Raw genomic sequence first — 25,674 nt, forward strand, 5'->3', positions numbered from 1 at the left:
AATCTCCTAGAAATGTCCTTAAAGCGTGAATCGCTTCTTTGACACAAGGAGGAAAATCTGTGACATCAGAACACGAATCTCTGGGGTATTGGAGGTGCTAGAGCTTCTCAATGGCACATGAGGGTATGTCTACATTATATGTGGAAGTGGTAAATGATAAGGAATCCCAGGGGAGGATATTAGCATGAGATGATGTGTATTGTGTCTAATCACTGTGTATAAAATTTCAGCCATTTCATATTGAGAGATTTTGATTTTTTTGTCAAGCACAATAAACAATATTTTGCATCCTATAGCTAATGCTGCTCCATTGTCTTTATTGCCATGTAGTACTCTGTTTTCTAAACCAAATGCCTCTGTAATAGAATTGGAGAATAAAGTAACAGGAATCAAACACAGATACAACTAGGTCAACAAGGATGCATTTGGAATATCAGTAGGAAATGGGCATTGATACAGTAGATAAAGGGAAAATAATAATATATCTTCAGGGGACAGACCAAGTAAATACTAAATTGTTACAACTGACTGTTGTAGACAGCCTTGATATTAATGAAACTTATGGATTGTACAAAGTACATAGCAATAAGTATATATACCATTGGTGAAAGGGGCCCAAGAGCTAAGGGGGCCACTACCACCTCCAAAGCAGGTGGAATTGTGCATTAGGATGAGCTATTGGACTGCAAAATTTTTTATTAGACTATTAAAGCATTAAAATATCAGTAATTACAAAATATGAGTCGGTACATTGGTGAAAGACAACATGGCCAGAACACCCGGTAAGATATAGTAATCAGGTGAGTGGGGGCTAGCAAAAGGGGTTTACAGGAGAAATACTAAACTAACCACTATGGGTAAGAAATAGTTCTTTTTTTGATATGTACTGACGTTTTATTTTGGGGAGCTTCGCAATATACTGTGGGATTTATAAGGTTGGTTACTGAGCAGTGCAAATGGCATATAAAGGCAATTACCCCAGTCAGGGCATTATTTGTATTTACTTTGACACATAGTTTTTGACTATATGCCCATTTTTGGACTTGGGGTCACCTATTTCTCCTGTAAACCCCTTTTGCTAGCCCCCACTCACCTGATTACTATATCTTACCGGGTGTTCTGGCCATGTTGTCTTTCACCAATGTACCGACTCATATTTTGTAATTACTGATATTTTAATGCTTTAATAGTCTAATAAAAAATTTTGATATTTTTGCACAAGATATTACTCTGTGTGTATTTCATGATGTAGTTCTTACTTATTGGGCATTTTCTGAACTCAATTGTGTCTCTGTTGTATGCCTTTATATCGAGTTGCCCACTTCCCTTGGACTTAAGTCCATTTGTGATTAAATTTAGGCATGATTTTCTATATTCACTTCTATGGCGGTGGTAGTGGACCCCTTTGAGATATGGGTCCCTGTGCAGCTGTCCAAATAGCACCAATGATTTGTCTGCCTCTGCTATAGAGGCCACTGTCATTGAGGATCTACACTATATTGTGTTATTATTTGGGAATTGTATGATATTGTACTTGGTCACTGTATATAATTGTTATTTGGGTACCACATGGCGGTATTATTTGGGCAATGTATAATACTTTGTTTGCTCTCCTTATGGTTTATTTTGTAGGACTACAGCCGTTATTGTCCTACTATATTGATGTGCAATTTGTATCTTTCACAAGTAGCCTGAGCTTGCATGCTATTGTTGTTAAGGAGTATCCACTGACCTAAATAAAACCTACTATTATTACTAATAAAAAGTTGTTACCTGCCGGCATTCCTCTTGTAGGAACTGTCTGAAATAGTAAGCACTTAGAAAAAATTGTCTGTGCACATGGATGACCCAAAAGATGCACCAAATGTATGAGGAGATGGGTGCCTTTTAATACATCTGTTGCTCTTTACTCCTGTGGGTTTCTAGACTGATGAATGGACTCCAGTCTTGGTAACTTCCCTGGAGGATACGCATTCTGCTGCCAATTGTAATGGCTGTGTGATTTTGCAAGTGAAATAGAGTTCCCACTTCAAATTTAAAAAATAAAAAATACAGCAGTTATGGTTTGTGATGCATCACAGCTATGAGAGGATAGGAGGACTACTCTGTCTGGCCTTACGTCTTACCCTAAGTATGTTTTTTTGACACTAAGATTATGTTCCCATGATGAATTTTTGGTGAGTTTATGACTCTGCATAATTTCATTGAGCAAAAAACACAGCCTATTACAATTCCAGCAATGTGAATGGGATTTATAGAAATCTCTTGACCTCTGTGTTTAACACAGAGTAAACTGACCTGCAGTGCATTTTTGAAACATGCAATATGTCAATTGCTGTTGCAGTAAATATTCATTTTATTTACAGATTTTCCCAATAGACATAAATGAGACGAAGAAAACCCACAGGTAGAAAACTGTGTTCTTAATGCATTTCCACTGTGGGAACACACTAATAATGCATGTAATTCTCACATGACTAATCAATAAAATTTTATCAAGGTAACAGGAAGTTTCCAAAACAAAGTAATTTTTTTTAACCCCTTAGAATCATAGAATCATAGAATCATAGAATCGTAGAGTTGGAAGGGACCTCCTGGGCCATCTGGTCCAACCCCCTGCTCAAAGCAGGATTCGCTAAATCATCCCAGTCAGATGTCTGTCCAGCCTCTGATTGAAGACTTCCATTGAAGGAGAACTCACCACTTCTCGTGGCAGCCTGTTCCACTCATTGATCACTCTAACTGTCAAAAAGTTTTTTTTAATATCTAATCTGTGTCTCCTCCCCTTCAGTTTCATCCCATTGCTTCTAGTCTTTCCTTGTGCAAATGAGAATAAAGATGATCCTTCTACAATGTGACAGCCCTTTAGATATTTGTAGACAGCTATTAAGTCTCCTCTCAGTCTTCTCTTTTGCAAACTAAACATTCCCAAATCCTGCAACCTTTCCTCATAAGACAGGGTTTGCAGACCGGTCACCATTCTGGTCGCTCTTTTCTGAACTTGCTCCAGTTTGTTGATGTCCTTTTTAAAATGTGGTGCCCAAAGCTGGACACAATATTCCAGATGAGGTCTGACCAAAGAGGAGTAGAGGGAAATAACGACTTCACGTGATCTAGACTGTATGCTTCTGTTAATACATCCTAAACTTGCATTTGCCTTTTTTGCTGCTGCATCACACTGTTGACTCATATTCAGTCTGTAACGTCCTTAACGTCCAATGATGGATATATCCTTCATTGGGCGCCTTCCCCTCTTTGGTGCGGGCTCATCATGATCTGATCAGCTGTCTTGTGCCCCTAACAGTCTCGTGTGGAATCTTGATCCACCCGCGGCTGTTAACATGTTAAATGCCACTGTCAAACTCCGACAGCGGCATTTAACATATACGCGTTGGAAGCGCTTCACTAATCCCATCCATTGGCGCCTGCGTCACATGACCACGGGTCGCCAGTGGGTTGGCATGACAAGTCGGGGTCTGCAGGAGACCCCTGTGGTTGTCATTACCAAATACCTATGAGCGCTGCCCGCTGGTCGGCGCTTATAGCAAGTGAACGTTTCTGCTACCATGGAGACTCTTGAAGCAGGTAAAAAGTAAAAAAAAGTTTCTGGAAATATAAAAAAAAATAAAAAATATGAAAGTTCAAATCACCCCCCCTTTCGCCTCATTCAAAATAAAGCAATAAAAAAAATACACATATTTGGTATTGCCGCGTTCAGAGGCACCCGATCTATCAATATATAAAAAGAATTAATCCAATTGGTAAACGGCATAGCGAGAAAAAAAATCAAAACACCAGAACTGCGTTATTTGGTTACTGCAACTTTGCAATAAAATGTAATAACGGACGATCAAAAGATCGTATCTGCACCAAAATGGTATCAATAAAAATGTCAGCTCGGCGCACAAAAAATAAACCCCCACCCAACCCCAGATCCACAAAAATGGAGATAAGACGATATTGGTCTCGGAAAATGGCAACTTTTTTTTTTTTTTTTTTTTTTTACAAACTTTGGATTTTTTTTTCACCACTTAAATAAAAAAGAACCTAGACATGTTTGGTATCTACGAACTCACTACAAACTGGAGAATCATAATGGCAGATCAGTTTTAGCATTTAATGAATATGGTAAAAAAAAATCCAAAAAATTGTGGAATTGCGCTTTTTTTTGCAATTTCACCACACTTAAATTTTTTTCCCATTTTCCAGTACAATATATGGTAAAATTATTGGTAACGTTCCAAAGTACAACTGTCCCGCAAAAAGCAAGCCATCAGATTGCCATATTGATGGAAAAAAAACAAACTTATGGCTTTGGGAAGAAGGGAAGCGTAAAATGGAAACACAAAAAAGGAAATACCCCTGGTCCTTAAGGGGTTAAAACTTGACATACCAAAAGGAGACAAGCTGAGAAAAATGTGATAAAAACATGTTAAAAAAATACTAAAAACACAATGAAATAACGCAAGGAACCTATTAAGTGCAGAAATGCTGCAGAAAATCTGCAAAATCAAAAATGCACCAAATACTCATCTACTCATACTAAAAAAACAAGTATTTTATTTTACATTTCCCAATATTGCATCTGTTGGAAAGATAAGATCAGAGTAGATTGTATATCAAGTCATAGTATTTAAACATATGTATTCTCATAGTAGTAGAGCCCCATAAATAATTGCTAAATTTGATGAACCCTTCACAATCCAGAATAAAGCTGTTTGCATAGAGGGTCTTATTCTTTAAATAAAAAAACATTATTTTGAATAGAAATATAGAGTGAATGGGAACAAATGCTGGAGGTAAACACGTGTTTGCCTGACAGATAAAGAATTTTTTAAAGATATAAAACAAGCATTCAACTAACAACAGCCGTGTGACAATAGAATCAGCAGAAGCCATCTCCTGACCACCGCAAGGAAAAGAAAAGTATTCTGTTCTACTGTATAAAAGTTAAAAAAGAAAAAACCTCAATAAACCTCTATGTTCCTGTTGTATTTAAAAAGATGTCAACAATCTCATTTTCAGATCATTTTGGACCAATTTTGACAAGACCGCTTTAAATAAATCTCAATAAAAACTTAGCAAACTATTTTACATTTTGTTCTGTATTAGAAAACCGTAAAAATAATCCCTAATAAATGTCAATATCTACATGAAAAACCTAGTCACGATATGTATTACATAAAACTATTGCATGTAAGCATAATATATAGCTTGATCAGGATTTTTTTGCATTTTTTTTAAAGCAATATTCAATAACAGATATGACAATTAAAATTAGAGAACATACCAGGGCCTATTACACCCAGCAGGAAAAAAAGGAGCCGGAGTTTCTCCATCTTCAGATCAGAGGCTGTGTTATGAGTGATCGTCCGTGCACTAGTGGAATGTCTGGCTTTACCTGCCCTGCTAATAACTAATCTCCTCCTCTGCCTTGAGAGCAAGTTGTCCTGAAGAATCAAACAGATGAGAAAAGCGGTCTCTAAGGGAGTACCCAAACACCATTACTGTGCTTGCTTAACTCCTCTGCTCCAACTACAGCACTCAGTAATTATCCCCCTAAGAGCGTGCTCACACTAGCGTATAACTCGGATGAGTGCTACCGGTGTTTTATCAGATAACACTTGGACCAATGTTAGTCTATGGAGATCTGTGTTTTTTTTCTGCAGATCAAATTGGTCATGCTTCAAGTGGCTCTGCAAATCGGATCAGGTGCAAGTCTATTGGTGCGTGTAAAATAAGGGACTGCACCCGACAATGGAGAAGATGGAGAAATTAAGTTCTCTGTCTCCTCCGCACCTGTGAAATGATCACAGTAAACTAACACTGAAATCAGAGTTTGAGCCAAGTGCCTGAACCATAACCAATCTGATACTCTCAGAAAAGAGAATCATTGCTTGTGTGAGAGAACACTTAAAGTAAAATCAGCATTTGATATACGAGAGATAATTAAAACAATTAACATTTCTTAATGAGCCAATAACCACATACAAAAAATGCAATTAACCAATCTACTGTAGCAAAAATTATAATGTACATTGTTCCTATAAGCTAAGACAGCTTTTGAAGAGGTTGCTTAACACATTCACGACATGTGCCATATATGAATGGTGCATGTTGGGTGATGAACAGTTGACATGTACCCCTAACAGCCGTGGATGGAACCATGATCCACCTGCGACGGTTAACCTGGTAAATGCCGCTGTAAGTCTCTGACAGCAGCAATTAACACACTCACACTGGAAGCGCATCGGCACCCGAGTCACATGACCATGTGTCACCGATGGGTTGGCATGACAACCCGGGATCTGCAGCAGACCCCTGTGGTTGCCATTGCCGGATTGCCAAGAGCGCTGTCCAGTGGTCAGTGCTCATAGCAAGAGATCCTTTCTGCTACAGAGAGTGGGGCTGAAGCCCTGCTCTGTGTAGCAAAAGCGAACAGATGATTGCTGCTTCTAGTCTCCCATGGAGACTATTAAAGCAAGTGAAAAGTAAAAAACATGTTTTGAAAAAAATAAAAAATAATACAAGTTTAAATCACCCCCCTTTCGCCCTATTCAAAATAAAACAATTAAAAATAATTTAAAAATACACATATTTGGTATTGCCGCATTCAGAATCACTCTATCAATATATAACACTAATTAAGCCTATCAGTAAATGACGTAACAAGAAAAAAAGTTAAAACGTCAGAATTACATTTTTTTGGTTGCCGCAACATTGCATTAAAATGCAATAACGGGTGATCAAATTGCACTAAAATGGTATTATTAAAAATGTCAGCTCGGGACACAAAAAATAAGCCCTCAACCAACCCGAGATCACGAAAAATGGAAACGCTATGGGTATCAGAAAATGGCACAATTTTTTTTTTTTTGACAAAATTGGATTTTTTTTTCATCACTTAATTCAAAAAGAACCCAGACATGTTTGGTATCTACAAACTCATAAAGACCTGGAGAATCATAATGGCAGGTCAGTTTTGGCATTTGGTGACCATGGAAAAAAAAAACAATTGTGGAATTGCACTTTTTTTGCAATTTCACCACACTTGGAATTTTTATTCCGTTGTTCCTGTACACTATATGGTAAAACCAATGGTGTCATTCAAGAGTAGAACCTTGTCCCCCAAATAATAAGTCCTAACATGGACATAGTGATGGTAAAATTAAAAAGTTTTTGCTCTGGGAAGAAGGGGAGCAAAAAACAGAAATGCAAAAACAAAAATGGGCTGTGGCGTGAAGGTGTTAAAACTGGACTAAGGCTGTGTGCCCACGTAGCGATTTTTAAGCGTTTTTGCCGCGATTTTTGGTGCAAAAACGTTTAAAAATCTTGTACATGACGCACCCCATGCATTCCTATGGCATTCCGCACATGCTGTGCTAATGCTGTGCTTTTTTCCGCGGCGGAATCGCATCACGGAAAAAATTGCAGCATGGTCATTCTTTTGTGCGGAATCGCAAAGAATTGCCGCGATTCCGCACCCATAGGAATGCATGAGAATCGCTTACTTCCCGCATGTGGCTATGCCCACCATGCGGGAAGTTAAGCGTCTCATGTGCGGTTGGTACCCACGGTGTGGAGGTGAGGAGACTGTCCTCCAGGCCCTGGGTACCATACCCCTGTAAAAAAAAAAAATAAATAAATAAAAAAATCGGGGTATATTTACCTTCTGGCGTCACGCGCTGCATTCCCGGGCCTCAGCGTTCCCAGTAATGCCTTGCGGCACGGTCCTGTGATGACGTGGTCTCTCGAGATCGCTATAGCAACGCGAGACCAACGTCATCACAGGTCTCCCAAGGCATTACTGGGAACGCTGAGGCCAGGAATGCAGCGCGGGATGCCGGAAGGTAAATATACCCCGATTTTTTTTATTTTTTTTAGCATTCTATCTTTTACTATTGATGCCGCATAGGCGGCCTCAATAGTAAAAACCTGGTCACACTTGTCAAACACTATGTTTGACGAGTGTGACCAACCTGTCAATCACTTTCCAAACGATGCTTCAAATCGCTTGGAAAGTGCTTGAATATCGCACGCGAAAATCGCGAACAGAATCGGGTTAAATCGCGCGGAAAAAAACGCGTGATTTCTGGGAAGGAGTCCGGTTTTTAGTGTCCGGAATAAAACGCTACGTGGGCACATAGCCTAAAGCTGATCTGACATGAACAAAAATTTTGATTAAAGCCTGGTGTACACAATCCGGAACTAGCAGTGCTTTGGATGCAGTGCATGTTCGCTGCGTCCAAAGCACTGCCATCTATTGAATGAAGGTAAATCTGCATGTATTCACTGAACCGTGCGGATTCACCGCATCCAATACATTCTATTGGTGAAATTTATCTCGCGAAGGCTCGCATCTCCGCAAGAGAAATTAACATGCTGCGGTCTGGAAAGACGCACCGCATTTCTGTCTCCGCGGGTGATCCACGGGCATCTGTGGATGCATGCACGGTGGACATTGGATTTCTTGTTTTCCCATCCACTATGTTGTAACATTTGGCCGCTGCGGGTTTTACGCTGCATAAGTACGCAGGATCAAAGCCACAGCAACTCCAGATTGTGGGCTCCTACCCTGATTTAAAAAAAAAGAGAAGGAAATGTTCTAAAAGGAAAAAGCTTGCATACCAAATATATCCTTCGCCACTTCAATTCCATAGCTTGGCAATGTGATTTTACAGGTCGGTTATTCTGGCGATATTCAGTATTGAAAAAGAATTCAGAAATTTGTAAACAAAAAAAAACAACAAACAATAAAATAAAGTGTTATTTTTATTTTTTTAATGGACCAAAAGTGGAATGAATTGAATTTGTATATGTTTTAAAAATGTAATTTTTATAATAATAATAATTTTATTTGTATAGTGCCAACATATTCCGCAGCACTTTACATTTTAGAGGGGACTTGTACGTAGAATAGACATTACAGCATACCAATAAACACATAGATCAAAACAGATACCAAGAGGAATGAGGGCCCTGCTCGCAAGCTTACAATCTATAAGGAAAAAGGGGAGACACGAAAGGTGGATGGTAACAATTGCTTTTATTGTTCGGACCAGCCATAGTGTAAGAATCGGGTGTTCCTGTGATGCTGCATGAACCAGTTAACAGTCTAAATATGTAACAGTACAGACACAGAGGGCTATTAAATGCATAAAGCAGGTGAGAACATGATGTGAGGAACCTGATTATGGTAAAAATTTAGAATGGGACACACAAGGATATTTAGGTTAATGCGTTGAGGCGGTAGGCCAGTCTGAACGATTGCGATTTTAGGGCACGCTGAAAACTGTGGGGCTTGGGGATTAATTGTATTAACCTGGGTAGTGCATTCCAAAGAATTGAAGCAGCACGTGAAAAGTCTTGGAGATGGGAGTGGGAGGTTCTGATTATTGAGGATGTTAACCTCAGGTCATTAGCAGACCGGAGTGCACGGGGAAGGGTGGTAGGCTGAGAAGAGGGAGGAGATGTAGAGTGGTGCTGGGCCATGGATTGCTTTGCGGGTGAGGGTAATAAGTTTATACTGAATTCTGGAGTGGATGGGTAACTAGTGTAAGGACTGGCACAAGGTAGAGGCATCGGTATAACGATTGGTGAGGAATACGATCCTGGCTGCAGCATTCAGGACAGATTGGAGAGGGGAGAGTTTGGTTAGAGGGAGACCGGTTAGTAGAGAGTAACAAAAGTCCAAACGAGAATGATGGAGGACTTGAACCTGATAGATTGATTTATATTATCCAATACCATGGTATTGCAATAGAAAATCGCAGACTCTTGTGAAGCCCAGCCAAAGGCTTAGGGGCGATCTCACTGCAATGTACCACTATAAAGAGACAGTACAGAGATCTTTCTAATGATATTTTTTACAACTAGGCCTGGTCCAATGACAAGGGACATCCTCTGTCGGAAGGAGAGAAATTTTAAGCATATCACAAACTACAATTCTTTCCTTTACGGTGTGGAACCCACATACCATGTTATTGTGTGTGTTTCATTATAAAAAAGTTTAAGAGGGACCTAAGTGGCCTTCTTAGAAAAAAATACAAATTAAAGGTACGTAAAGGGATTTTAGAAACTCTTGGTCCCTGGCTGCAGTTTCTTTATTCACCATCTCCGGATACAATGCTGAGTTTCTGGCTCTGCTCCAATTGTCCAGTATTGTGTGCCGAGCTCACTGATTGACAGCCACACTGTTGATGTGACGTCGGCGCTGAAGGCAATACTCGACCACTGGCAGCAGCGCCACAGACTCAACACTAATCCAGGGTTTTTTTTCTGACTGTTATATTTGGAAATGGGAAAAATATTTCCCTAAAGTGGGAAAATTTGTTGGACTTGATAGATCTTAGTTTTTCTTTAACCCCTTTACAACTGGGCCAGTTTCTGATTTGCGGCTTTGTTTTTTCCTCCTCTTCTTCCCAGGGCCGTAATTTTTTTATTTTTCTGTCCACACAAATGTATGAGGGCTGTTTTTTTTTTTGCAAAACAAGTTGTTCTTTTGAAAGACACCATTCATTTTGCTACATAGGGTACTGGAAAATGGGGGGAAAAAATCCAAGTGTGGAGAAATTGTGAAAAAAAGCAATTCTAAAATTTGTTTTTAGGGAATTGTCTTCACGGTGTACATTTTGTGGCAAAAATGACCCTGCAATATGATTCTTCTCATCAGTATACCAAACATGTCCAGTTTGTTTTATTATTTTTGTGGTGAAAAAAAAAAAGTGAGACGTTTAAAAAAAAAAAAAAAAAAAAAATTGTGGGGGGGGTTGTGTTGCGATTGTTCGAAGACCAATAACGTTTTAATTTTTCGGTCAATGGAGCTGTGTGATGGCTTAATATTTTTATTGATACCATTTTAGGATAGATGTGACATTTTGATCGCTTGTTACAGAATTTTTTATGGAATTGCAGCAAGCAAAAAAATGTAATTTTATCGTTCTTGAATTTTTTTTCTTTTATGGTGTTTACCAATCAGGTGAATTATTTTTAAATTTTGATAGATTGGACTTTACTGAACGTGGTGATACCATATATGTGTATTTTTGTTCAGAATCTTTAAAACTTCTTTTTTTTTACTTTCCAGTGTACTTGTTAGTCCCCTTAAAGCAGGGGTGGGGAACCTCTGACCCGCGGGCAGGTCCCTGGAGTCCCCAATGCTCAGGCGGCAGCTGTATCCTGTCAGCTGCCGGCCCTTTAACCCCTTCATTACAAAACGCTGCCTGCCCTGCACATGAATGATGACGTCGTCTAGGTGGGTGGGGTTAGCATCTGGGTGGGCGGGATTAGCGTCCAATGCTCTCCCGTCCACATGTCCCGGAAGAGGAGATGCTGCCAGAGAGTCCACAGCGATCTCTGTGCATGCCCGCAGCTCTGTGCCTCCCCGGGGATCTCTCTGCTGGCAATTGTGTGCTTTTCTACTTGTAATCTGTGCCCCTCAGCTATGTGCCCCCCCCAGCTATGCAGCTATGTGCCCCCCATGATCTCTGTGCCCCCCAGTTTCCACATGTGATCTGTGCTCCCCACCTTTATATACAGTTGTGGCCAAAAGTTTTGACACCCCTGCAATTCTGTCAGATAATACTCAGTTTCTTCCTGAAAATAATTGCAAACACAAATTCTTTGTTATTATTATCTTCATTTAATTTGTCTTAAATGAAAAAACACAAAAAGAATTGTCCTAAAGCTAAATTGGATATAATTCCACACCAAACATAAAAAAAGAGGGTGGACAAAAGTATTGGCACTGTTCGAAAAATCATGTGATGCTTCTCTAATTTGTGTAATTAACAGCACCTGTAACTTACCTGTGGCACCTAACAGGTGTTGGCAATAACTAAATCACACTTGCAGCCAGTTGACATGGATTAAAGTTGACTCAACCTCGGTCCTGTGTTCTTGTGTGTACCACATTGAGCATGGAGAAAAGAAAGAAGACCAAAGAACTGTCTGAGGACTTGAGAAACCAAATTGTGAGGAAGCATGAGCAATCTCAAGACTACAAGTCCATCTCCAAAGACCTGAATGTTCCTGTGTCTACCGTGCACAGTGTCATCAAGAAGTTTAAAGCCCATGGCACTGTGGCTATCCTCCCTAGATATGGACGGAAAAGAAAAATTGACAAGAGATTTCAACGCAAGATTGTGCGGATGTTGGATAAAGAACCTCGACTAACATCCAAACAAGTTCAAGCTGCCCCGCAGTCCGAGGGTACAACAGTGTCAACCTGTACTATCCATCGGCATCTGAATGAAAAGGGACTGTATGGTAGGAGACCCAGGAAGACCCCACTTCTTACCCCGAGACATAAAAAAGCCAGGCTGGAGTTTGCCAAAACTTACCTGAAAAAGCCTAAAATGTTTTGAAAGAATGTTCTCTGGTCAGATGAGACAAAAGTAGAGCTTTTTGGGCAAAGGCATCAACATAGAGTTTACAGGAAAAAAAGAGGCATTCAAAGAAAAGAACACGGTCCCTACAGTCAAACATGGCGGAGGTTCCCTGATGTTTTGGGGTTGCTTTGCTGCCTCTGGCACTGGACTGCTTGACCGTGTGCATGGCATTATGAAGTCTGAAGACTACCAACAAATTTTGCAGCATAATGTAGGGCCCAGTGTGAGAAAGTTGGGTCTCCCTCAGAGGTCATGGGTCTTCCAGCAGGACAAGACCCAAAACACACTTCAAAAAGCACTAGAAAATGGTTTGAGAGAAAGCACTGGAGACTTCTAAGGTGGCCAGCAATGAGTCCAGACCTGAATCCCATAGAACACCTGTGGAGAGATCTAAAAATGGCAGTTTGGAGAAGGCACCCTTCAAATATCAGGGACCTGGAGCAGTTTGCCAAAGAAGAATGGTCTAAAATTCCAGCAGAGCATTGTAAGAAACTCATTGATGATTACCGGAAGCGGTTGGTCGCAGTTATTTTGGCTAAAGGTTGTGCAACCAAGTATTAAGCTGAGGGTGCCAATACTTTTGTCTGGCCCATTTTTGGAGTTTTGTGTGAAATGATCAACGTTTTGCTTTTTGCTTCATCCTCTTTTGTGTTTTTTTCATTTAAGACAAATTAAATGAAGATAATAATACCAAAGAATTTGTATTTGCAATCATTTTCAGGAAGAAACTGAGTATTATCTGACAGAATTGCAGGGGTGTTAATACTTTTGGCCACAACTGTACCCCCTGTGATCTGTGCCCTCCAACTATGTGCCCCCTGTGATCTGTGGCACCCCAGCTATATGCCCCCCTGTGATCTCTGTGCCCTTCATTTATGTGCCCCCCAGCTGTTTCCCCATGTGATATCTATGCCCCCTGTGATCTGTGCCCTCCAGCTATATTCCCCCATGATCTCTGTGCCCCAGCTATGTTTCCACATGTGATCTGTGCCCCCCACCTATATATACCCCCTGTGATCTGTGCCCTCCAGCTATGTGCCCCCTGTGATCTGTGCCACCCCAGCTATATGTCCCCTGTGATCTCTGTGCCCTCCATCTATGTGCCCCCCCAGCTGTTTCCCCATGTGATATCTATGCCCCCTGTGATCTGTGCCCTCCAACTATAAGCCCCCCGTGATCTCTGTGCCCCCAGCTTTGTGTCCCCTGTGACCTATGTGCCCCCTATGATTTTTTTCCCGTGATCTGTGCCCCCTAGCTATATGCCCCCTGTGATCTCTGTGCCCCCAGCTATGTGCACCCCGTGATATCTTTGGCTCCCAGCTTTGTGTCCCCTGTGATCTATGTGCCCCCTGTGATTTTTTTTCCCATGATCTGTGCCCCCTAGCTATATGTCCCCCTGTGATCTCTGTGCCCCCAGCTATGTGCACCCCTGTGATATCTGTGGCTCCCAGCTTTGTGCACCGTTATCTATGTGCCCCCTGCTATGTACCCCCTGTGATGTTTGTGCTCCCATGTGCCCCCTGTGATCTATCACCCAAAGCTATGTGCCCCCCAGCTATATGCACCTCTGGGATCTCTGTGCCCCACCCCTGTGATCTTCGTGTCACCCCTCTGTGATCTGTCCCCCCCGGTGATCTATGAGCCTCCCTGACGATCCCTGTCCCCCCCAGTGCTGTATATCCCGCCACAGCTGTATGTGCCCCCCAAATGATGTGTATATTTCCCAGTGCTGTGTTTACCCCGAAAGTGCTGTATATCCTCCCGAGTACTGTATATCCTACCACCTGTGATATACTGTATATAGCCCCCAGTGATGGAGAAGCAGCTACAGCCGTCACATTAAGGGTGAGTTTCCGTAATTAATTGTTTGATTAAATATACCGGGGTAATTTTCAAGGTGATCATTTTTGTGCGGCCCTCGAATGATGATTAAAATTTCCAAATGGCCCCCGGATGGAAAAAGGTTCCCCACTCCTGCCTTAAGGTCTCCTTTGAAGCATGGGCACAGGCTGGGTTTCAGTGGACCTCCATAATGATAGGCACAGAGGTCTGCAACAGACCCCCTGGTGACATAGCAACTCATTTGTGACCTACGATCAGGGCCGGTTTTAAGCCCCCGTTACACACTGCGATATCGCTAGCAATATCGCTGTAAAGTCACCGATTTTGTGACGTTACAGCGATATTGCTAGCGATATCGCTGCATGTGATACTTACCTCCGACCGGCTCCCCCGCTGGTTATCGCTGATCGCGCGAGAAGCTGCTGGATCATTTCTCATCGGCCACTTCCTGCGGCGCTTCCTGCTGTGACGACGAGCGACGCGTGGAGCCGGGCGGGAGGACGCAGGATCGCCGCGTCTGACAGGCAAGTAGTGATCCCCGTCCCCAGCGATGTCTCTAGTGAGATCTGCCTGTGTGGCAGCTCACTAGCGACCACCTAGCGATGCACCAGCGATCCTGACCGCGTCATATCGCTGGTCGGGATCGCTGGTGAGTCGCTAGGTGTAACGGTACCCTTAGGCAAAATGGGACCCTAGGCAAAAGTTTAAAATTGGGCCTCAAATGCTAACATATTGGACATCAAACAGAAGCATTTCGATTGTATTTACATGCGCTCAGTTCAGGGCGCTAAATGAGTGTGATCGACAATATTGAAGTTGTTCACTTGTTTCCCAGCCTCTTTACACCAACTGAGAAAGAATGATGGGAACAGAAAAATCACTATTAGTTCAATCTGTTCCCATACAGTATCATGTTATCAGCACCATATCTATAGTTTACACCGGCGAAGTGCTGCTGATAACAATGATTTTTGTTCCGGCATAAACAATCCAATCGCTCGATGAATATGCATCATTTTCCTTGTTTAGTATAATACACCCCATAAGCCTCCACATAGTATAATGTGCACCATAGTCCCCCATATTGTAAAATGCACACCCCATAGTCCTCCATATAATATAATATGCCTCATAGTCCTCCATAGAGTATAATACACTCCCTATAGTCCTCCATATATTAAAATACACTCCTCAGTCCTCCATATAGTATTATACACTATCCATAGTCATCCATATAGTATAATACACTCCTCATAGACCTCCACATATTAAAATACACTCCTCATGGTCCTCCATATATTAAAATACACTGCTCATTCCTCCATATAGTATAATACACACCTCATAGTGCTCCATATAGTATAACACACTCCCCATAGTCCTCCATATATTATAATACACTAATCAGTCCACCATATAGTATAATACACTCCGCATAGTCCTCCATATATAGTATAATACACTCCTCATAGTCGTCCATATATTAAAATACAATGCTCAGTCCTCCATATAGTATAATACACTCCTCAGTAGTGATGAGTGATTATACTCGTTGCTCGGGTTTTCCCGAGCATGCTCGGGTGTCCTCCAAGTATTTTGGCGCGATCGGAGATTTAGTTTTCGTCGTCTAATCTGCATGATTTGGCCAAAAGATCAGCTAATACCTCACTAATTGTGTACTTTTTGCACTATATTAATTTTCAGGGTGCATGAGGGGTGTTCACACTGGGATGTATTGAGGGTGTGCTGGCCAGCCCGCCTAGTCGAACAGTAGGGGCGTGATTAATAGGCTGTGAGCCAGGCACTGTGTAGTTCCCTTGTGTGAACAGCGCCCTATACGGGCCTTTATTGTGCAATTTTATACTGGGCAGTCACCCCCTCCAGGAATGGGTATGTGGAGAGTGGCTGTTAATCTGGTATTTTGCACCTGTGTTGCTAACATCTTGTTTTATGGGCTGGCTGCACCCTGCAGTGCATTTGTTCTTAGACCTGGGCAGGTAAGTGTTGCTGCCTTTTTCTCTGCTGTTTAAAAATGATTTGTGACTTGTAGACAGGCTGAATACATGTGGGAATTCCCTAACAAACAGGCATTCTACACATGTATTCAATGTGACGAGTGTCAGCTTACACTGAGTCATTTTCCTTTTTAGAGTGGACCCTCTAGGCCGTGGCACCCACCCACCTAGGGCGAGCAGACCAAGTGAGAACCCACCCCCTGAGTCAGGGGCAAGACCAAGGGGGTGAGCCACCACGGCAGCTGGACCAGACGGCCGGCTCAAGGAGACACTATTGAGTGTCTGACAACAGGACGGACAGGATACCAAACATAAAGCGAAGTCACACAGTTTCTTCCTCAAACGTGGATTCACACTTTATTCAGGTGCAAGGCATAACAGGGAATCAGGTGCAGGGCACAAACAGTGAAACACGGCAGGATGCGTGCAAGGGCACGCCAAATGTTCCAGGCATAACACGTGCACGAAAACATACCAGGGTCCTGGACAGGATACGTGATAGGGATCACACAAGAGTTCCTAGAAGGGATGCATGCTAGGACACGCCAGGATCCAAGACGGGGTGCAAAGGGATCGGGCTCCGGAGTACTGGCAACGACCGACAGGGTCCAGGCATCAGGCTGCGGACATCAGCTCCGGACATCAGGCCGCAGTCATCTGGTTCCGGACCTCTGGCAACGGTCAGCAGGTTTCGGGAATCCGGCAGGCAAGCCAAGGTTCAAGGCAGGGTGCGTGCTTGGAGCCATGCCAGGGTTCAAGGCAGGGTGCATGCTTGGAGACACACCAGGGTTCAAGGCAGGGTGCGTGCTTGGAGACACGCCAGGATCAGGTTCCCAGGACGGAGGCCTGTGCATGCCAAGGGGCATGCCAGGGTTCAAGGCAGGGGGCGTGCTTGGAGCCACGCCAGGGTTCAAGGCAGGGTGCGTGCTTGGAGACAAGCCAGGGTTCAAGGCAGGGTGCGTGCTTGGAGACACGCCAGGGTTCAAGGCAGGGTGCATGCTTGGAGACACGTCAGGATCAGGTTCCCAGGACGGAGGCCTGCGCATACCAAGGGCATGCCAGGGTTCAAGGCAGGGTGCGTGCTTGGAACCACGCCAGGGTTCAAGGCAGGGTGCGTGCTTGGAGACACGCCAGGATCAGGTTCCCAGGACGGAGGCCTGCGCGTGCAGAGAGGCACGCCAGGGACAGAGTACGAGAACAGGGTTAGCGCCTGTGCATGCAAGAGGGCACGACAGGATACATGGCAAAACCTGCGCGTACTTTTATAGAAGCACGGGGAGGTAAGCCATGGACAGGCGAGGGCCTGCACGTGCTTTAGAGAACACGGAAAGCACAGTGCAGAAACAGCGTGAAGTGCAAGGAAGCACAGAGAGCACGGCTGGGGCACTAGCTAGATGATCGGGCTGCGGCACTGACAGACGGGCAAGACTCCAGCGAACCCAACTGAGGCATGGCAGGCGACACAGCAGTCACTGACCGACGATCACGGCTGAGGCACAAGCAGGCGGGCACGGCTAGGGCGGGCACGGCTGAAGCACAAACAGGAGGCTAGAAAGGCCAGGCGCATGCAAAGGGCACACGAAGCAGCAAGGGAAGACAAGACAAGAAACCAGGCAGAGCTTAGGCAGAGTACGGAACCAGAAACAGAAGCATAGGCAGAAACACGGAATCAGGTCAGAGCAAGAACAGAGCTAGCAGCGGAGCGTAGGCCGAAGCCCAGAGCCGGGCCAAGGGAGCGCCTTGGGACCAGCCTAGAAACGTGAAAGAGAGCACATAAGGAAAGAGTCTAGCAGCGGAGCGTAGGCCGAAGCCCAGAGCCGGGCCAAGGCATAGCCTTGGGACTAGACATGGAAAAGAGCACAAAAGGAAAGAGAGGAGGAATGGTGCGTGTGCCAGGGAGAACTACAGAGCACCATAGAAGAAAGCGAGGCAGAGCAAGCAAAGACTGAGACCATAGGGAGGAACAAGCCAGAGCAAGGCAAGGTACGGAACAAGGAACGGAAGCTAGACTGGAGCACAGAACGGAATCAGAGGCAAGGAAGGACTACAAAGCAAAGCAGAGCAGAGACAAAACACGGCACGAAGGACAAACACTAGACAAGGCACGAGACGGAATATGAGCACTGAGCTTGTGCAGAGACGCACTACAGAGCTAGGTGCAAGGGCACAGAATAGAGGGAGCGCCCCACAGACCAAGCAGCCATGCAGGGACACAACACAATACTCAGGCCCTGGGCATAGGAAGGGGCAGTCTGATATAGGGCATAGCACCTCCTCTTCCGGGTCAGGACCAGGGGAGAACTTCCAGTTCAGATGCCCCCGAATCACAGAACGTGGTCACATGATCAGGGTTTCAGACATGATGAGATGACTGCAGAACCAGACACTGCAGGATCCTAGGAGAGATCACATGATCAGAGTTTCAGACATGACGAGATGATTGCAGAACCAGACAGTGCAGGATCCTTGGAAAGGTCACATGATCGGAATTTCAGACATGATGAGATGATTGCAGAACCAGACAGTGCAGGATCCTTGGAAAGGTCACATGATCAGGGTTTCAGACATGACGGGAAGATCACAGAAGGCAAAGCAGAAACGCAGGCATCATGCAGCTCAGCAGACATGAGGAGAGTGTGCACACTGCTCTAGGGAACAAGCAGGATAGCAGACAAGATATGCGCATGCACACCGCTCCAGGGGTTCGTGAGGCAAAACAGACATGGCGGACATGACAGACATGGCGGACATGACATTCAAGCTGTCTATCAGTTGCAAATCATGCAGATGAGACGTCAAAAACAATCTCCAAGCATGCCAAAATACTCGGAGGACACCCAAGCATGCTCGGAAAAACCCGAGCAATGAGTATAGCCACTCATCACTACTCCTCAGTCTTCCATATAGCATAATACATGCCTCAGTCCTTCATATAGTATAATACACTCCTCAGTTCCCCATATAGTATAATACTGTCTTCCATATAGTATAATACACTCCTCAGTCCTCCATATAGTATAATACACTCCTCATAGTCCTCTATATATTAAAATACACTGCTCAGTCCTCCATATAGTATAATACACTCCACATAGTGCTCCATATAGTATAATGCACCACCATAGTCATCCATGTAGTACAATTCACTTCCCATAGTATAATGCACCCCATAGTTCTTCATATAGTATAATGTATTCCCCATAGCCCTTGATACAGTATAATGCAGCCAACACATAGTATAATGCTGCCACCCCACAGAGTATAACGCAGCCACTCCCCAGAATATAATGTAGCCCCCTGAGTATCATGCAGCCCCGCCATACAATATAATGTAACCCCCATAGAATATAATGCTGCCCCCATATAGTATAATGCAGCCCCTCCATAGAATATATGGTAGCCCCCCATAGAGTATAATGCAACTCCCCATAGAATATAATGTAGCCCATCCATAGAATACAATGTAGCCCTCTTCATATAGTATAATGCAGCCTGCCATAGAATATAATGTAGCCCCCTTAGAGTATAATGAGGCCCCCCATACAATATAATGCAGCCCCCCATAGAATACAATGTAACCCCCTCATATAGTATAATGTAGCCCCCTCATAGAGTATGATGCAATCACCCCTCATAGAATATAATAAATTTAATACAGAGCCCCATAGAATATAATGTAGCCCCCCATAGAATATAATACAGCCCACCTCCCCATAGAATATAATGCACCCCCATAGAATATAACACAGCCCACCCTCCCCATAGAATATAATGTACCCACCATAGAATATAACACAGTCCACCTCCTCATAGAATATAATGTACCCACCATAGAATATAACACAGCCCACCTCCCCATAGAATATAATGTACCCTCATAGAATATAACAGCCCACCTCCCCATAGAATATAGTGTACCCTCATAGAATATAACAGCCCACCTCCCCTTAGAATATAATGTACCCCCATAGAATATAATACAGCCCACCTCCTCGTAGAATATAATGTACTCCCCATAGAATATAACAGAGCCCACCTCCCCATAGAATATAATGTAGCCCCCCCCAGAGAATGTCCCCACAGTCCAGTACTCTCTGATACATAAAAAAACACAATCCTCACCTCTCCTCTTGCCGCGCGCTACTCCCGGCTTGGCTCCCGTCTCAGCGGCTGCAGTGGGTACAGTGGGTATGTGATGAAGTGATGTCATCGCGCACCCGCAGTGTCAGAGGCATAGGGGAATGATGGGAGAGGGAGCACCAGCTGACGATCTCTCCTCCATCATTGCTTTGAACTGTACCTTGAACTGTTTGTTCTGTCCTTGTATTCTTACCCAATGGAAAGGACACCATTGTAGGCATTTACTACAGGCCGCCTGTGCAAGCTGAAGACATGGATGAACTCTTTATGCATCAAATGGCCAAGTTCTCCAAAAAATGTGACATAGTTGTCATGGGAGATTTCAACTATCCAGACATTTGTTGGGAATCTCTCTCAGGCAAAACTAACAGGTCAAGGAAATTCTTATCCTCTCTTGCAGACAACTTTATCTTCCAAAAGGTAGGGGAGAAAACAAGGGGAACTGCTACCTTGGATCTAATCCTTATAAACAGGGAGGAAATGGTTGAGGAGGTTAAAGTGGCTGGGACCCTAGGAGGTAGCGACCATGCTATTTTAAAATTTTGGATAACTAGAGGAGGAAGACCTGTGAAGACTCAGACGTCAAGGCTAGATTTCAGAAAGGCAGATTTTAAGGGATTCAGAAAGAGAATTGGAGGGATCCAATGGCTGGATATCCTTAAAGACAAAAATGTCCAGGAAGGATGGGAAATCTTGAAAAATGAAATTCTCAAAGCACAATTGTTAACAATTCTGAAAAGAGGGAAGAATAGGAAGCATTTAAGGAAACCAGGATGGATGAACACAGAACTTAAGCACATGCTAAAAAGGAAGAACGAAATGTTTATAAAATGGAAAGATGGAGGCATATCTAAAGAAGAATATAATGCTGTCTGCAGAACCTGCAGGGCACAAATCAGATTATCTAAAGCTGACAATGAATTGAGGCTTGCAAGAGACGTCAAAAGCAATAATAAAGGATTTTGGGGATATGTCAAAAGTAAAAGAAAAGTCAAAGATGCTATAGGATTTTTACAGGATGAAAATGATGAAATGGTAAGGCAGGATGTTGAGAAGGCCGAACTTTTAAATTCCTATTTTGCATCTGTTTTCTCTCAGAAAGGAAATGTAACATCAACTGTTCTTCACTGTCCTATTAAGGGAATAGAAGAATCCAGGCTATCTATAAACAGAAAGATAGTGAGGAAACACTTAGCTAACCTAAATGAATTCAAGTCTCCAGGTCCAGATGAATTACACCCCAGAGTACTGAAGGAGATAGCAGAAGAAATTTTTGAACCCCTCTCCATAATCTTTGAAAATTCTTGGAGAACAGGAGAAGTCCCAGAAGACTGGAGAAGAGCAAATCTTGTTCCTATCTTCAAAAAGAGGAAGAAGGTGGACCCAAGCAACTATAGGCCGGTGATTCTGACTTCTATACCAGGAAAGATCTTTGAACAAATTATTAAACAACATGTATGTCAGTACCTGAAGAATGAAGTTATTAAACAGAGTCAGCATGGGTTTGTAACTAATAAGTCATGTCAGACTAACTTAATTTCCTTCTATGACGGAAACACGGATTGGGTGGATCAGGTAAATGCTGTAGATATAGTATATCTTTGTCATGATCCAGGATGGGGTTTCACTTTGGCCCGTCCTGATCAGACTGGGGGTTAATTGTTCCGCCTCTCTCTTGCAGAGGGCAGCTATTTAATGCTCACTGGACCTAGGTCCGGTGTCAGTTATACTCCTGCCCTCGGCTGAGTTAGTTGACCTTGTGCGTACGTGTGCCTTGTGCCTGATATCTTGCTTGCTTGTTTGGTTTTGATCCGTTTCTGTCCCTGTTACGAGTTCTGCCTGGCCCTCTTGTACTGCGCTACCTCTCGTGTATGACTCTCTGCTTGTGACCCGACTTCTCTCTGCTCGTCCCCTTGGTACCACGTCGCCCTCTTGTGTATGACCTTTGGCTTTGTCTGACTACCCGTCTGTTTGTCCCTCCTGTGCCTCGTTTGCCCGTACTGTTGTGACCTCCGTTTTGCCTGACTCTGAGTTGTTGTATGGTGTCCTGTCATATCTGAAAGCAGGACGCTAAGCCCCGCCCCCTTGCAGTCACCTGACCATAGGTCCTGTACCAGCTTGCTAATTTCAGTGTCCGCAGGTCCTGTGCCTCTTTACTTTCCGGCGCTGACTGGACCCTGATACTAATAGTTTGAAGCACGCATTGTCACCTCTGCTGCCCTGCTCCACAGGTATCTTTTAGCACTGTTTCTGTACTCAGGACACGCGCACTGGCTCTGTGAGCGAGTGTAGTGCGGTGTCTCTGACAATCTTGACTTCAGCAAAGCATTTGACAAAGTATCTCACAATCCTTATTGAAAAAATGACTTGGTATGGAATGGACAAGGCAACTGTTAGGTGGATTCATAACTGGCTTAGTGATCGGACCCAAAGAGTGGTCGTAAATGGCTGCACATCCAGTTGGAAGAATGTTTCAAGTGGGGTACCACAGGGCTCTGTTCTGGGCCCTGTATTGTTCAACATCTTTATCAACCATTTAGATGAAGGAATTGAGGGTAAACTGATTAAATTTGCTGATGACACAAAGCTAGGAGGGATAGCTAATACTAGAGAAGAGAGAGAGAGGATTCAAAAAGATATAAATAAACTGGAGCAGTGGGCAGCAACTAACAGAATGGTTTTTAACAGGGAAAAATGCAAAGTACTACAGCTGAGCAATAAAAATGAAAAAAGCATATACAGAAAGGGAGGAATAGGGCTAAGCAACAGCACATCTGAAAAAGACTTGGGTATACTAATAGATCACAGACTGAATATGAGTCAACAGCAAAAAAGGCAAATTCAATTCTAGGATGTATTAACAGAAGCATAAAGTCTAGATCACGTGAAGTCATTATTGCCCTCTACTCCTCTTTGGTCAGACCTCATCTGGAATACTGTGTCCAGTTTTGGGCGCCACATTTTAAAAAAGACATCAACAAGCTGGAACAAGTTCAGAAAAGAGCGACCAGAATGGTGACCGGTCTGCAAACCCTGTCTTATGAGGAAAGGTTGCATGATTTGGGAATGTTTAGCTTGCAAAAGAGAAGCTTGAGAGGAGACTTAATAGCTGTCTACAAATATCTCAAGGACTGTCACATTGTAGAAGGATCATCTTTATTCTCATTTGCACAAGGAAAGACTAGAAGTAATGGGATGAAACTGAATGGGAGGAGACACAGATTAGATATTAGAAAAAACTTTTTGACAGTTAGAGTGATCAATGAGTGGAACAGGCTGCCACGAGAAGTGGTGAGTTCTCCTTCAATGGAAGTCTTCAAACAGAGGCTGGACAGACATCTGTCTGGGATGATTTAGCAAATCCTGCTTTGAGCAGGGGGTTGGACCAGATGGCCCAGGAGGTCCCTTCCAACTCTACGATTCTATGATTCTGCCAGCGTCTATGGTATAGTTGAATGCGCCGGCGCTGGCGAGAGGGGAATTGGCGCTGGTGGGGGGGAGTCAGCGCTGGCAGTAGGCAACTGTCTGGTCTGCCTGCCGCTAACTCCGGATTTGCCCACAATCCCATCACAGGTGCAGCGAAAGGCACATGGAATGATGCTGCCCACATGTTAAATACCACTGTCAAAGACTGACATCAGCATTTAACATGTTAACAATCGCGGGCAAGTTTTAACACACAGCATCATCTGCCTAGTATGGTGTGAACCTGCTTCCTAGTTGCGCTACACATGCACAGTGCATGTCGTGAAGGTGTTTAACCCAAACCCGTATGTAACTATGTAGCTAACTGATGCTATGTAACTCCATTGTGGACAGAATAATATTTTAATAATAGATCATTATGTAGGATAAAACTGTGTCGCTAGAGGAAGAAACCTGAAATGTGCCCAGTGCTTGTATATACAATCTATTCTGTGAGTGAATAAAAATGTATCACACAGCTAAAATATTTTCATGTGCAAATAGCTAAGCAAGTGAGACTACACTACAGCTGTATAACTTTCCTATATCTTGAAAGATATCCAATAGCGCCATCATGTGGACTTTTATATTCACAGCACTCATTCTGAGTATATCCAGAAGTTTGAGGCTTTTCTGAAATTGTTCCTGCACTGATTATAAGCATAATAATAAGAAAACTTTAGCCAAAGCTAATTGGCACCACCAGCCGCACAATTCTGAATTCTGTGATACAATTTTGTGTAACGTTTCCACCTAAAGGGAATCTGACAGGTCCCCCATGACACCTAAACAACCAGCAGCTGAATGTTCCTGTATAAAGTCCCTGCCTAACAAGCCCTTTATTTAATTAGACAAAAACAGTTCTATTAGAAAATTATTTGCAAATGGACCCTTTGACTAGTCAATGGGGCAGTAGTTTCCTCAGACTAGTAGCCCCTTTCCGCATGTTATCACGCACGCCCCTGTAGGCATGATAACATGATTTCTAAGAGCCGACGTCATCGCCAGCTCTCTGCAAATTTCGCACATGTGGTAATTTACCTGGATGATATTTTGATTTAATCACATTCTCAGGAGGAGCATCGTGAGCATGTCAGACAGATTCTCCACATTCTTCGTGATTCTACATGATAGCCATTTATTTGCTTACCTAGAGAAATGTCTTTTTGAAGTACCGCAGGTCCAGTTCTTAGAACTTTTGGCTTCTGCATCAGGATTTCAGATGAACCCGATCAAGGTCCAAGCTGTCCTTGATTGGGTTCCACCTGAAAGCATTGCACAGATTTCTGGGCTTTAGAAATGATCAGAAATTCATTAAGAACTTTTCGGTCATAGCCAAACCATTAACTAACATGACCAGGAAGGGAATAGATTTTTTTCTTGGTCTGCCAAGATAGTAAATGCTTTTTCTGCTCTCAAGACAGCTTTCTCTGTTTAACAGCTCACCAGCGATCATGTAGCGACACACCAACGATCCTGACAAGTTGATATCATTGTCGGGATCGCTGGTGACTTGCTATGTGTGACGGGGCCCTAAGGCTCTTTTTCTCAGTCAACCCAAGGTCGATCTAGACCTCTTCCTCTCTGAAGAGACAATTTGTATATTAAATTTCCCAGAGGAGCATTGCAAAGCTTAAAAGTCTCCTCACCTTATTATGTCAGGCTTGACATGTCACTCTCCGCAAGGAGAAACACTACCTGTTGCATCCCAGACAGACGCCTCTCACCCAGCATAACTAGATTTCACAAGTAAGAAATCCAATCTTCCTGATTTTCAGACACAAAACATCTAAAGCTATGTGCACACGCTGCGGATTCACCTG

At 43.3% G+C, this 25,674-nt stretch overlaps 1 protein-coding gene across 5 annotated transcripts in view; it reads right to left on the reverse strand.

The window, feature by feature from the left end:
• Nucleotides 1-25,119, reverse strand: part of CDHR3 (cadherin related family member 3) — a 119,468-nt gene extending 94,349 nt beyond the window's left edge. For 2 of the 5 annotated variants that reach the window (XM_073573592.1, XM_073573588.1), the window contains exon 1: nt 25,002-25,119. In XM_073573592.1, the coding sequence (XP_073429693.1) occupies nt 25,002-25,062 (61 nt within the window). In that variant the 5' untranslated portion in view covers nt 25,063-25,119. The other 3 variants (XM_073573589.1, XM_073573590.1, XM_073573591.1) reach the window with 3 other exon arrangements.
• Nucleotides 25,120-25,674: the final 555 nt, after the last annotated feature.

This window comes from Dendrobates tinctorius, unplaced genomic scaffold (assembly GCF_039654945.1).
Source record: "Dendrobates tinctorius isolate UK_male_01 unplaced genomic scaffold, ASM3965494v1 ptg000035l, whole genome shotgun sequence".
In the NCBI taxonomy this organism is placed as follows: Eukaryota; Metazoa; Chordata; class Amphibia; order Anura; family Dendrobatidae; genus Dendrobates; species Dendrobates tinctorius.